Source organism: Aulonocara stuartgranti, assembly GCF_965226115.1.
Source record: "Aulonocara stuartgranti genome assembly, chromosome: 1".
In the NCBI taxonomy this organism is placed as follows: Eukaryota; Metazoa; Chordata; class Actinopteri; order Cichliformes; family Cichlidae; genus Aulonocara; species Aulonocara stuartgranti.
Genome location: NC_138939.1, coordinates 23635342 through 23649228, shown reverse-complemented (window position 1 = coordinate 23649228; position 13887 = coordinate 23635342). Strand labels below are relative to the sequence as shown.

The following is a 13887-nucleotide window of genomic DNA, read 5'->3' as shown; positions in this document are numbered from 1 at the left end:
AACCATCTGTGTGGCACAGGATCTGTTTCCAGGAGATAACGACATTTTTAATTTCACAAATACTGTAAGGGGAGAGAGAGAGCGCAAATGTGAGAGACATGCCTTCCTTCCCAATCTCTGTCTGCACGGTCGCCCCGTTGCAGCACTTCCCCAGACGTCCAGAGAGGACGTGTTTTCGAGTGGAGGCCTTAATAACTTCAGTCTGTGTTCCTTTGCGCTTGTTTATCCCACGCCTGTGATAAAGGGCTCGATGTGGGGCAGAAGGAAAGGGAGGGATTCATTATATCATGTAGCGGTGGCGATTTGCACTTCCCATTTTCTCTGCCGGCCTGTTCGCTTGGCGTGATTAAAACACAGCTCGGTGCTACTGTAGATTAGCCCAGCTGTATCCTGTGTAAGAGTCTGATCTGAGCACATTTCCTACAATGAAGTAGAAAGGGTGGGAGGTGACAAGATGTAGCAGTGGGAATGGGACGAGGAAAAGAAAGGGGTCAAAAGAAGGTCAGAGGTGAGTGACCAGGCGAGGAAGTAAAAAAAGGTGAGGAGGGATAGCGGGAGGTGAAATAGGCACAAGATAAGGAAGGGAGGAGGAGGAAGGTTGTTCTTCTTGACTGTAGCTGTCAGCATTTCAGCTACATACTGTGGTGACACTGGTTTGAACCTGCATTCACAACCGGGTGTTTATGTGAGCTACAAATGCGCCTCGTTTGAAAAATGCATAATTGAAGGTGCAATTTGTGAATGCTTTATATTTTGATGAATTTTTGAAGAGTCAATTCAACAAATAATTTTCAGAAATGCTTAGCTATAAAGGGTGAGTTTTCAACCATGAATGTTCCAGATAAAGTAATTCAAGCATCTCACCTGCTGTGAGAAAGCTGGAGAAAAGACACCTGATAATTCCAGTGAAAACAGTATTATTACTAGATATGCCTGTGTGTGTGCTGTGGCGCTTAAGAATATGAGTGGATATGTGCACATTTGGGAGAAAGCAAAAGGAAAAGAGAGAAAGAGTGATATTTCAAACACACAATTGGGGTTTTACTTGGCCTCCACCCACCGCTCTGCTCCCACGCTGTGGCGTCAGCAGGCCAGCCATCCAGCGAGTGTGTTTCTCATTCCATCAGATGTTGGGAAGCTGCTCGCTTCTTGACTCTAGTCTCTGACATTCTCCATCTCCCCAGAGAGGCTGGGCAGCCTTGTCACAGTAATGTCAAACACATGTGGAGCAGACCAGAGAACGGCCGACCAAAAACACACACACACACACAAAAGACAGAGGACTGAGCAGCAGGCATCCAGAACCACGCTGGTTTACCCCAGTGTGCATCAGGATAAACAGCACCGAAACTATAGAGATGCTGCACCTCATCATTTGCTCTCATAAATTTACACAAAAAGCACAAATTTTCATATCGCTCTCACTGATCTCACTTCAACTGTGTAATAAGCACACTGTTCCTCTGCTGTGAGCAACAGTTCTGCAAAGAACTGCCAGAGAGCAAAAGTCAACTAAGCTGGATGTTTCTCTACATCACAGATGTACAGTATAACTCCCCTGTTAGTCTGAACACACGCAAATATACACTGAGGGCTGCAACAACTGGAACCAACAACTAGTGACTGGCTTCTGTACAATTTGCAGTTTTAGAGTTACTGAAACCATAAGTGCTGTGTTTTTTTCTCTTTATCTATTAATGCATAATCTTCTCAAATTAAAGGCAAGGCCATGTGACTTCCTACAATCAGCTAATCAGAGCAACTGGTGAGCGACAACTTGTATGACAAAGAAGAAGACAATCAGGGGAGTGTACATATGTCAAACAACACAAATATGAACTACTTCAACTTATTTTCACCATAAACTTTGCTGCTATAGTGTTTGATTAAGAATAGTGTGTTATTCATATAAGGTTTTGCTTCTTAATTAATTAGATATAGTACACACAGCTCCTCCGTTTAATGAGGAAATCACTCACACATAAACCCATCAAAACATCTTCAAAACTGGGATTGCGATTTTTTTTCTTTTTGTACCACTGACTAAACTTTGCAGAAAAGAGAGGAAGAAATGAAAGATCATCTTCTCAAACCGCCTCGTCTTGTTTATTTCTTCTTCTCTTTGCTGAATAGCGATTTTCCTTTTCAACACACTGTGTTTGAAATTTTTCAGCTAATACATCTACAGCATGAGGGTTTCTATAAATGTTTGTTGACTAGAGAAAGATATGTAAACACACGCAAACACAGGTTTTATATCTTTGGCCTGTGTCAGCCGCTTGACTTGTCTTGTTTGTGATGGCCCAGGTGTCTCTGTTGTGCTGACCACCTGACCGGCTCGCTGTGTGCTTGCAGCTCCCGCCCACCCAGGGCCATCTGCTCCACTCATTAATTAGGAGGCAGCCAGTTTCACCTGCACTGCCTGCATTTAGATCCCAATAATTAACACACACAAACGCACACAGACACATACTCAACAAGCCCACACACCCATATAACAAACACATAAGCTGAGGCATCAAGTCAAAGTATAAGCGAGAGCCTTTTCTCTGTTAGACACTGAAGGCTTCTATCATCTCCATTTCTGCTGTTGAATGCCTGATATGTAACTCACTGATAAACTAATGAGGTATAACAAACAAAAGAGAAAGCCATCTTGAAGGGAATGGAAGTGAAGTACACTGGCCTGTGGTTTTGCTTGATGCCTTTTCTTCTGAGGAAAAGTGGTCCTATTACTCAAAACCTGTGGTTGTTTCCCTCTGTATATATAAAACAGCAGACATCCTATCCGTGCACCTGTAGTAGATGGGAACTGAACAAACACTCTGCAGGCTCGGGTCATAATGAATGGCCAGCCTTTTAAGAGAGCTACTTAATGATGAAGTGGGGACATCTGCCCTAGCAGGCAGCAGGCCCTCCTGGTCTGAGCGATTGGGCAGCCGGCACTGGGAAGGAGAGAGGACGAGATGCTCACTTGGTGGTGATGGAAGTATAATGTGCGGTGAGGCAGGGTGTCTGCACTGCGGTTTCACCTCTGCAACCTCCCATCTATTGTTCAAGACTATTATCAACTGTTCAATTATTCAGATGATATTTACCAGGGCCAATTACACGGGGCCACATCCTGCAGAGAAAATGGCCGGAGTGTTTTACTGTTGCACTTGCATGCGGAAGAGTGCGCTGCTGAGGCTGTTCAAGTGGGGCTCAGAAACCTTTGGCTGGACTTGTTTTCTTCGCTGGGAGTGTCTCCACACTCACAAGAGTTATTATGAGCCGTCCAGTCCTTTATAACCCACTTCTCTAGTGCCTCCACAGAATGGTCTCACCGCAGTGACACGTAAAAGGTTATCCCTCAAAGCTGTTCAAATCTTAACATAAACAAACACTCGTGACACCATACCTTGCACTACACTGTTTTGGGGCACCGAGCAGTTCAGTTAAGGGTAAATGCCTAAATGTATCCCTTCACACCCATTGCCTTCATCCAGACCAAATTCACAGAGACCAAAGATTTTGTGTCACCACTTTGTCTCAGCATCACTTTGATGTGTAGCACAGACTCATGTGGCGAACAACTCATGACCTCCCCTTGCTCTGTCTTTCAGTGTCTCTGTCTTTTTATGTCTAATCTCAGCTCTAAAGAATTAAAAGTACAGGAAAAGAGAAAAGTTCATATAGCACTACTGATATTAATAGCAACAATAATATTATTAGAGTCACTTTTTCCTGCCCCTGTAACTGTCTCTTGTTACCAGTGTTATTCAATTCAATTATATTTACAAGGCAACATCCTACAGTGGCCCAGCAGTAACCATCTAAAGACATCATAACACGCAAAGCGACAAAAAAAGGCAAAAGCAAAGGTTATCCAGTATCCTGATCTTCACCTTCACACAAAACATTGAATGCTTACAATAATGTGAAAGTTTACACTTGAAATATTTTAGTATTTAAAGCTTTTCCATTTAAAACATCGAAAGGGGAATTAAAAATAATGCATGCCAATAAAAATAATAATAGACATGTTTTTTAAAAGGCGTTTTGCCGTAGTTTCACTCAAAACTGACTTTTGCAGGTTGTACTTACTTTATGAAGGTCGAGGTCAAGCTGAGGTAACAGTAGCGGAGATAATCCACACCAAATAGTTTCTAAAACCGATTTTTATATGTCATCTCAATCCTCATCATTTGAAAATAATAATAATAATAATAAAGCTTTGTCGCGGTCTTATTCCTTATTTTTCTGTCTTTGAAATATTGAGAGGAAAGAGCGAGAGTCTAGCAGGAAAAAACAGACGGTTTAACTTTCCTTTGGGTGTTCAGTAGGGGGTCTTGACTTTCCAGGTTTAATAAATTATGAGGTATTTCACTTCTCAGTTATATCGAAAAACGTATAAATAAAATCAAAGCCAGAGCTCTTGGGTCTTTAAGCAGATTGATGTCTTTGGTTTTTGCAGTCTGAGTTGTTGTTTTTGTTTTTTTCTTTTAAAGCAAAAATCAGAACTTGTCCCAGGCATGTAAATCCGCACTCTTGCTCATTTTAACCATCCCAGATCGAAGAAGGAAAAACACAGCCGAGTTTCACCTGCAAAAAACCCCCAAATATATCTATCTATCTATATATTTTTTTTTTTAAAGCGAACAAAACTATTAACCTGTCGCTACTGCAGAAATCATCGCATCTCCCAGGCAAAAACCCCCCGAAATTATAAAGATGCGGATCCTCTGTTCGGCAGGGTGCGTCTATTATTCCTCCTGTTACAACTTTAAAACCCTCCTTTTTTTAACTTCACAGTTAAGCCACAGTCCGTGGTGTCAGGAGCGACTCCTTGTACATCCGACGAAACGAAGTGACCTTCTTCTTTTTCTGTCTCTTTTAAAAATGTTTAAGCACACAGTCACCCTACAGCCCGTGGACAGGCTGCGCCACCACCACGCTTCTCAGTACGGCACTTCTCCGACGCGCTGTCTTTCAGTGTTGTGGTCTTTAAAGAAAAAAAAAGAGGAACGCAAAAAAAAAAAAAAAAAAAAAGCTTCACTTCCAAAAAAGAAAATCACATTCGGCTGAGCAGATCTGACGGTTTATTTTCCTTTGGATTCACAATTTGGGATTTGCAGACTTGTTTTGTCTTCTTCACTGATGAGTGGAGCTGGCGGGGCCACTGTGCGCAGTAACCGCGGCTCTCTCCTCCTCCTCCTCTCTCTCTCTGTCCTCGCTGTAGCCTTCTGTCTGCGTTTAAACACCATCTGGAGCTCCTAACCTCTCTCTCTCCCTCCCTCTCTCTCTCTCTCCCTCTCTCTCTCGGGTACCATCATAGGCGAGAGCTGGCAGCTATTGTGCAGGAATCCTTTCTAAATTGAAAAAGATCCAACATTGCACATTGTAAACCCCGCATTTGTCCAAAGTTATTAAAAATATGCGATTTAACCAGTAAAACCTTGCTAAAAAAAAACCCACATCTGCAGTTCTCCAATAAAATGCAGGCAAAAATGAATAATAATAAGCTGGATGAAGATGTATCGTAATGACATTATATGGCTGTATGGTTTGTAATATATAGCCTATCCTTTCCTACCTATATATTTTTTTAGAAGTTTTTTTTTAGAAGCTAAACAGCTCGAATCCAAAAGCTCTGAGACTGAGTGAAATACAACTCTTTTACCGTCCCGCTGTCTGCCCGTGGGGGCCGCTGTTTCCTCATATCAGGACGAGGGGACGACAAGGAAGGCAGATTATATTTACTTTAACACTTGGGGGGGAAACCACAAGCTTTCTGAGAACTGAATGAATGCAAAAGAATGCGTCTGTCGGCATGTGACCATACGCCAATAAACGCAACGCGTCTCGTAAAAGTGACAGTTTCCCTTTATGTTCAAGTGTTGTCCTTAATAGTCAAGTCAGTGGATTGTTGTAAAGAAGGATAGCAGGACGATTCGTCTTGTAAAAGAGCTCTATAAATGTGCCCCATATCTTCCCACCCATATACTTGTTTCAACTGCGATCACACGTGGCAACATTAGTATTCCCACTTTGCAATGGATTCATGAATGATGACTGCTTCAGCCTTTAATCCTTCTCATTTGATGTAACATCTGTCCGAGGATGACGAATGACAATTCAAAAAAATAACAATTATTTTAAATGGACTAATCTGTCTTTTTTTTTTTTTAATCAATTCATTAGCACGTCAATAAAATTTCAGCAGTTTAAACGGTGAAAAATGTCCATCGGAAGTTTCCAGAAGCAAGAAGATGTTCTGCTCTCCGGATCAGCAATCCCAAACTTTTTCATTTATTTATTTAGAAAACGCAGTTTTATTTTTAGGTTTCTTTTAAATCTGAAAACAATAATATTAAGTACCCATAAATATATAAAGTAATATGAATGCATTGTCCTAAATAGGTAAACAAATACACTGGATAGGCAGACAGAGATACACAAAGAGCGACAGCAAAAAAGGCAGGTACAGTACATCTGCCTCCTCTATAGTGAGAATCCTCCACCTGTCCACACTGGTCTGTTAGTCTCTTTGCCCCACCCACCTGCCCTCTCTCCCTCCAACAGACACACATAGCCATGGAAGGGGACAGAAGACAAAGCTGACACCCTTCTGACCCCTTCTGCGTCGACAGAACAAACAGAACCAGCTTGTAAAGTACACACAGACAGCTGCTGTGCCCTGACTCCAGTCTCACCAGCCTTCGCCAGCACTGAACGCAAATGCTGCCGTCGTATGGAGACTTCTGAAAAAGCCCTCCACTGCTGATTAAATAATGTGAGCAAGTGCGCAGGGGGGGAAGCCCCGTTCCTCTCTGACTGGAACAGTTCCCTGCACGGCTGATGAGAGGCAATAACTTCAGGTAACGTCAGCACCAGGTGCCAATGTTCTTTTTTTTCTTCAAGCCACAATATCTGATCAAGCTGTTGCTGCAAATGTGATCAAACCAACAAAAGCAGGAGAAATACACCGCAAGATTACACACATAAACTGATGCATGGGACATTACAAGGGTGAATCTCCCACAGACTGGGTAGCTAGCGCTAAACTTCAGAGTTTTGGCCCTAAAGCAGCTCTGTATACATGCATGTTGCAGTGTGTGTGCGCACCATTGGTGACTTATTTGCTCTCTGCAGAATACTGAGAAAGGAAGAGATATGTGTGTCTCTGTGTGGCCCTGAGTGACAGAAAGGTAGGCGATGGGGGTTGCATCCAAAGAAAGGATTCCTGTCAAGGTGACAGCTCGGAGATTGACAGGATGCTATTCTCTTCGGGAACAGCGTCAGTCAACCTGTCAGCCTCCCTGTACGACAGCCTCTCACTCCTCTTAATTTGGCCTTTTGTTGAGCGGTCACCGGGTTAGCTCTGACACTCCATGTGGCCAGTCCGATAAACTGCACAATGAAACCCACTCACGCAAGGTGGGAACTCGCCTCGATGAACTCTCTGTGGCATAATACTGTGACTGGAAGTCCCTTTGATGGCATTAATGACAAAAACAGCTTTGTCTTCCCCGCCTTTTCACTCTCTATCTCCCTGTCACACCACAAACACCCCCACCCTCCACCTTCCAACCATTGCTCTGGATTCTATTATGTTGGCAGCATCTTCTGGGTAGTTGAGCACAAACTGAGACAGAAGAACTCAGTTCGGTCATTGTGCTGCTTTGGAAATGACTATTTCTGTTTGTGTGTGTCAGACTAAAAGCAAGAAAGAAAGAGAGAAGTTTTGCAGCATTTCCTCCTCTTGCACATTGTAAATCCTTTCCTATAGTGGCAGTCACAGGCTAGTGTGTTGAAAGGAGATAAGGCCCTGAGCCGGCTGAAAGGAACGCTAGACCCATTGTGTCCCTGCGCTCTTCTCCCTTCTGCTATCCTTTCCTCTGTCGTGCGCGTTCAACAGACCACACGTTCGTGGAGCTACCATTAATGTCACCAGTGTAGGCTCCAGGCAGACGTGAAGGAGGAAAGAGCACATTTTGATCAAAGGGGGGGGGGGGGGGGGGGGGGGGGTTAACTGCACCGAGTTATGCTGTTTGATAGAAACGATTAGAATCATACCGAGCCTCCTCTCCTCTGAGTCACATGCATCGTTTGTGAATATGACTCGTGTACTTTAAACTCTATTTTCTTTGATAAAGCACTTAACGGGATGTTTATCTCTCACTTTGTATTCCAGCATCTTAAATGTGTGCAGGTCCTCCAGCTGCTCCATCATATTATGAAAGAGAGAGTCTTCCTGTAATATGGCGTGGTGTAACGGATCATTGACCCACCCACTCAAGCACACACGGCGGAATGCTGCTTTTACAAATTGCACCCATAGACCCCCTGACATTTTGTTTGCAATCAAGCAGGAAAGTATCGCCTGTTTGAATCATCCAGGCATGATGGGAATCGTAAATTCAATCCATGCTCTTGGACCAAGTACTTCATTTCCAGTATTGTCATCTTCAACTAATAAGAGTACTATCTATTACGGCATTACTGTAGATGCTCCAGCATATGCAATGAAGCTGATTAATTACCCACTCTATGTGCTTTGGTTAAATTCTGCATTTCAGATGGTGAAATTTGGCACGAGTATCGCAGGGATGTGTTTCATTCATAGTGTTACAACCAAATATGGCTTCAGAGGACTTACACGCTGGCATGAAGTTTTCTTTAACCAGAGTGCTAGGCTATGTGTACACGTGGTCATATCTGACCAAGAGAAGTGCAAACTTACAAAAGAGGAAGTGACATCTGATCAAATCAAGTGTTGACTCAAGAGCAGGATATGCAGCCTGAGCGAGGCGAGGGGGGACGGACAACAGCCAGTAAAATGTCTGCAGGCAGGTGAACGCGTCCCATACGTTCACATGAAAAAGTCAGTGCTAAGTATGTCTGTGTTTCCCAAGAGACAATATGTGTGTGTGTGTGTGTGTGTGTGTGTGTGTGTGTGTTTGTGTGGAAGCAGACAGTTGGTGGTGCTGGCACTGGAGATAGTGAGTAGAGGGGGATGAGGCGCTGTATCAAGTTGTGAACATCTGTTCCTCATAGAAACCACAAAGCTGGTACTGAGGAAATAAAGAGGATAACTGCTCTACTGCTCTCTCTCTCTCTTTCACACACACACACACACACACACACACACACACACACACACACACACACACACACACACACACACACACACACACTCATCTCACTTTTTTCCACTCCTTGTTTACTCAGTACTTTTACCTCTTCTTGCATCACTATCAGCATCCATGTTTTTCCAACATTTTTGATCATCCATTCCACATTTATTTTCTCATATCTCTGCTGGAAATCCAGTGATGTAATCATTAAGCAATGGATAAGTGCACACAGCCGATGGTATATTTTTCATGTAGATGAAGTTTCAAAATACTATTACAAAATATGTCCCGTAGTTCTAGATGCGATAACAATTATGTAAGCTGGACTTCTAAGAAAGAGTGACATGGCGAAACCGCAAGACCAAGCATTTACAAAGAAGGAGGACAAAAGATAAACTGATCCACAGACTTAAAACTAAACAAAAGCACATGTGGTTGATTTTCCAATCCTAAAGTCAAAACTGTAAATGGATAGTTAATTAAGCTTTAGTCAATACCTAGTTTGCTTTTGACAATCAATAAGATTATTATTAAAGCCTCTAGTCACCCGTAGCCTCGTGCAGTCCTCAGAGATTTTGGTCCAGATTGTCATAACACGGTTGCTGCAGATTTATCAGCTTGACATACACGATGAGTCTCCCGCTCCACTACACCCTAACAGTGCTCTGTTGGACTGAGATCTGGTGACTGTGGAGGCCAGTTGAGTACAGTGAACTCATGTTCAAGAAACCAGTTTGAGATGATTTGAGTTTTGTAACCCAGTGGATTATCCCGCTGGAAGCAGCCGTCAAAAGATGGGCACACTGTGGTCATAAAAGGTTAGACATGGCCAGCAGCAGTATTCATTTAAGCTGTGAAGCTGAGTTTAATAGTGGTCATTTGATATTAAGGGGGTCAGTGTAAACTGTAGCATCAGTTTCCCGTTCTCAGATGACAGGTTTTGATCACTGTGGCGTTCTGTGTCTGCTTAAAGATTTGAATCAAGGTATGCAGAGATGCTCTGCATGCCTTTGCTGTAACGAGTAGTTATTTGAACTACTGTTGTCTTTCTCTGGGCTCAAAACCGAGGTTAAATCCCAGGAGAACAAGAATTTGTGAAATCCTCAGACCAGCCCATCTGGCAGAAACAACCATTCCCTGTTCCAAGTCATTTAAATCATTTTTTTTCCCTATTATGATGCTCGGTTTGAACTTCAGCAGGTTATCTAGACCATTTCCACAAACCTAGATGCACTGAGTTTCTACCATATGATTGACTGATTATATTTACACTTTACAGAGAAGCAGAACAGGTGTAACTAATGAAATAGCCGGTGGGTGTACACATAGTATTTATTACCGTGTAAAAAGTTTTATAAACATCAGCTGCAACTTAACAAACACGTGGCGGCTCACACATGATTTATAATACAGTTATTAGTATTACTCATTATTCTATTAATGAGTATTTCAGTGTTGACAGTGACAGTAAAACGTTTTAATTAACTATTTAAAATGACTATTATGAAGCGTAATTAAAAAGCTTTATTTAGAGTCTATGTTAGATGACTAATCGTGCAAACAGGTCTTTGGCAAGCCGGATAACAAAGAAAGCAACAAAGTTATGTGCTTATGTATTTATACGAAACTTATTACTGGTGAGATGCCTGTTTTTGTCAAAGAAAATTGTAAAGAATAGCCTCTTCATAGCTATAGAGGATTAGAGTTGGCACAAAATTACAAAGTCTATGATACAGCAGACATGAGCCAAGGCTTTGTTAGGGATTCTCTGCACCTTTTTCATCAAAGACCCTTGATTTAGTCCTTGCTGCTTTTCTTCTTCCTCTCTCCATCTCTCTCACTGCCTTACTGGCTCTATCTGGGCCTGCTGCGAGGTTGTGCGAGCGCTGGGTGGCAGTTCCTTATTGTACAGTGTCTATATGAGTGTGCGTCTGTGTGTATGTGTGAGTCTGTATGCTGTGTGCGACTGATAAGACCCAGGGAGAAGAGCCAGCATGCCGACATATTCTTGCCACCGCGGTTATCGCCTGTCGCAGCTGTGCCTGAGCTCTGCGACATCTGCTCCCTCACAGGAAGCCTATGCTGTGGCTCACAACACCTCTCCCTCACACACACACACACACACACACACACACACACACACACACACACACACACACACACACACACACATATGTACATGCATGAACACATACTTTACTCCTGCTTCTCCATACAGTGAGAACATGTTACCGGACTGTACCCCCCCACCACCACACACACACACGCACGCACACACAGTTACATCAGGTAAACTACATGAGACAAAGAGCTGTGTTTATAGTTCTCAATGGCACATTTTGTTTTTCTCAGTCTACACATGTGTGCATGTGTGTGTGTGATGAATGGGCTGGAGCACCAACGCTGGAGTTCTACTGGGTTTTTATCACTGAATTACAGGGGGGGATGCTTATGACTAAGCCTAATTATAGAGGCCTTATCGCTGCAACGTTCACAAAGCTCATTACTGCCAAGAGACGGTATGCGCTGCAGGTAATTCACCACGTTGGGTATTAGTCCTCGCACTGGCTTACCGTTTCTACATATTTAGAGTCTATAAAATTAGGCTTTTAATGTCTGATTCTTAATGCATCTCTCTCTTCAAACCCTTCGCTGATTTAAGAGAAGGTTTTCATTTTTATACCTAAAGGCAGTGTTTTCACTTCTTTATGAATCAATTACATTTTTTCTCTTTTTACTTTTTTTTTTTTAACCTCACATGTCTTTTCATGTATTCCTCAGCTGTCTGCTCTCTTAAACCTGTCCATCTGTCATTCACCATTTTTGACCTTCATGTGTATTATGAAACCATTAAAGCTCAACAGTGAAACTCCAGAATCTGGTTCTGTTCCTTTTAGCTGCTTGGGGAAGCCCAGAGGAAGACACCCCCGGCTCACCCACCCAACCACCAAAAGCTCTAAAAACCTCTTTCCTTTTCCTTTCCAGCGCCCACAGGATAAATGTGCTCCACTGGGCTTGGTAACAACAAGGACAAGTTTATTCAATCTAGACTGGTAATATGAAGAAATGGGGGGGAAGCGGGGGGGGGGCACGCAGACAAAAAACAAAGCGTTAAGAGAGCAATTTAACACCAGTTTTATTTGTTATAAAACAGGCCAAAAAAGGCCATGTTTTGATGCCCTTCTAACCTTGAATCCTTTTGCTTCAGTCATCAAATAGCAAGATGAAGAAACCTCACATAACCCCACATAGCATGTAGCACAAAGTCAACACAAACTGATTATACGTCAATCACTTGAACTTAATGAGCAGATCAGACCGCTGCGGGACCCTCCGTCACTCATCGCGATTAACACGATGCCAAAAGACCTTCATAAAAAAGGTCCTGTAAGATGACAAGCTCATACCTTCGCTATATCTGTAACGGCTGCTGGCCACCAGGTTGTGATCGAGGCTTCCAGGCTGGAGTATGTGGGCAGTGAATTTATCCCTCAGCTCGCGGTGGCTGATAAGTGTGACGGTAGGGACACGTGGAGCAAACGCTGGAACAGCTCTCAGGTCAGCCCTCTTCTGGCGCTCCAAATGGACCTCAGCAGACATGTTCGGACTTTCCTGTTTATTTGAGAGGTGAGAGGCTTGGAGCATGAGGGACATGCTCTTTGAAACTCTCTGGCGCACACTGGCAGCTTGCAGGTTCAACCGTGGAAGCAGCAACAGCACACTTAACACTAAAAGTTAGTATTACCTCCAAAGGCTTTCCTGCTGAATGTTCTCGTTCAGTTTCACTTGAGGATTTCCATGTGTTTCTTTACAATTTCTAGTTTTGCCTTTGAGGGCCCAGTGGATCATTCTGTGACCCGCTGAGCTGTTGTACACATACACGGACTTAGCTTCACTTAAGGCTCCAAAAATTGAAATAGACAGTAACAGCCAGCCTTTCCTTATATTCCTTTCATTCCTTCAGTGAATAAGTTTATCCTGGTTGAAGTATTCCTGGAATCTTCTGGTGTTTTTTTCTTTGCCTCTTGCCTGCGTGCAGGAAAGAGAAATAGATTGTAGTTGTATTCTGTTTTTTCACAAGTAAGTCTTTGTCCTTAACCGCTGTTCCCTTTAACATGGCACATCTTGCATGTAAATCCCCATTTCTTTCTTCTTCTTGGTTCACCCGATCCTCTCAGTCGCTCTTCTCTTCTCCCCAGCAGAGTGTGTGGGAGTTAATCAAGAGTGTGTGTGTGAGTGTCAAAGGCAGGTCAGCTTGTCTTGTGGCTCTGGCTGAGGGGTTGTGCTCTCATCTGAACCCTCCTCCTCCTGCCTGCCACAACAGCTCAAAAGAGAAGTGAGTGCTTGGATGTCACACTATCTGTGTGTGTGGTTATTTTTTCTGTCTTGAGGCTAACACCCCTGGGGAGGCCAGGCAGCAGTGCTGCTTGCGGTGATAGCTGCAGACAGCAGCACGCAGCAGGACCTGGGCCTCAGTCTGGGCTTCCTCTGTCAGGAACCAGCTGTGTCGGCCAGAAACCGCTCCTTCCCTTACTGCATCCTCCCTTCAGAGGTGCCCTCCTTTGCTTCTGTGCACCTTGCCCGGTGGCTATAATGATGCCGTCTGTGCTCCCTTGTTCAAAATCCTTCCTTGTTGTTCTTCCCCCTGTTTAATTTTTGGGTTTTGATTCAAACCAGTTACTTCATCATCGGGATTTTTCTTCTGCCTCGCTGCAAAACAACACACTAAAAAACTTTGGATGTTTCGTTTTTGTATATTTCATGGAAG

General features: G+C 43.3%; 1 protein-coding gene across 10 annotated transcripts in view; it reads right to left on the bottom strand.

Annotated features, from left to right (window-relative positions):
* Positions 1 to 13419, bottom strand: part of cbfa2t3 (CBFA2/RUNX1 partner transcriptional co-repressor 3) — a 41820-nt gene extending 28401 nt beyond the window's left edge. For 5 of the 10 annotated variants that reach the window (XM_082533827.1, XM_082533831.1, XM_082533833.1 and 2 more), the window contains exon 1: positions 12527 to 13419. In XM_082533827.1, coding sequence (XP_082389953.1) covers positions 12527 to 12773 — 247 coding nt within the window. In that variant the 5' untranslated portion in view covers positions 12774 to 13419. Of the gene's footprint in view, positions 1 to 4086; positions 5399 to 6695; positions 6789 to 12526 lie in introns of those variants that run through there. The other 5 variants (XM_082533830.1, XM_082533829.1, XM_082533836.1 and 2 more) reach the window with 5 other exon arrangements.
* Between the last annotated feature and the right edge of the window lie 468 nt (positions 13420 to 13887).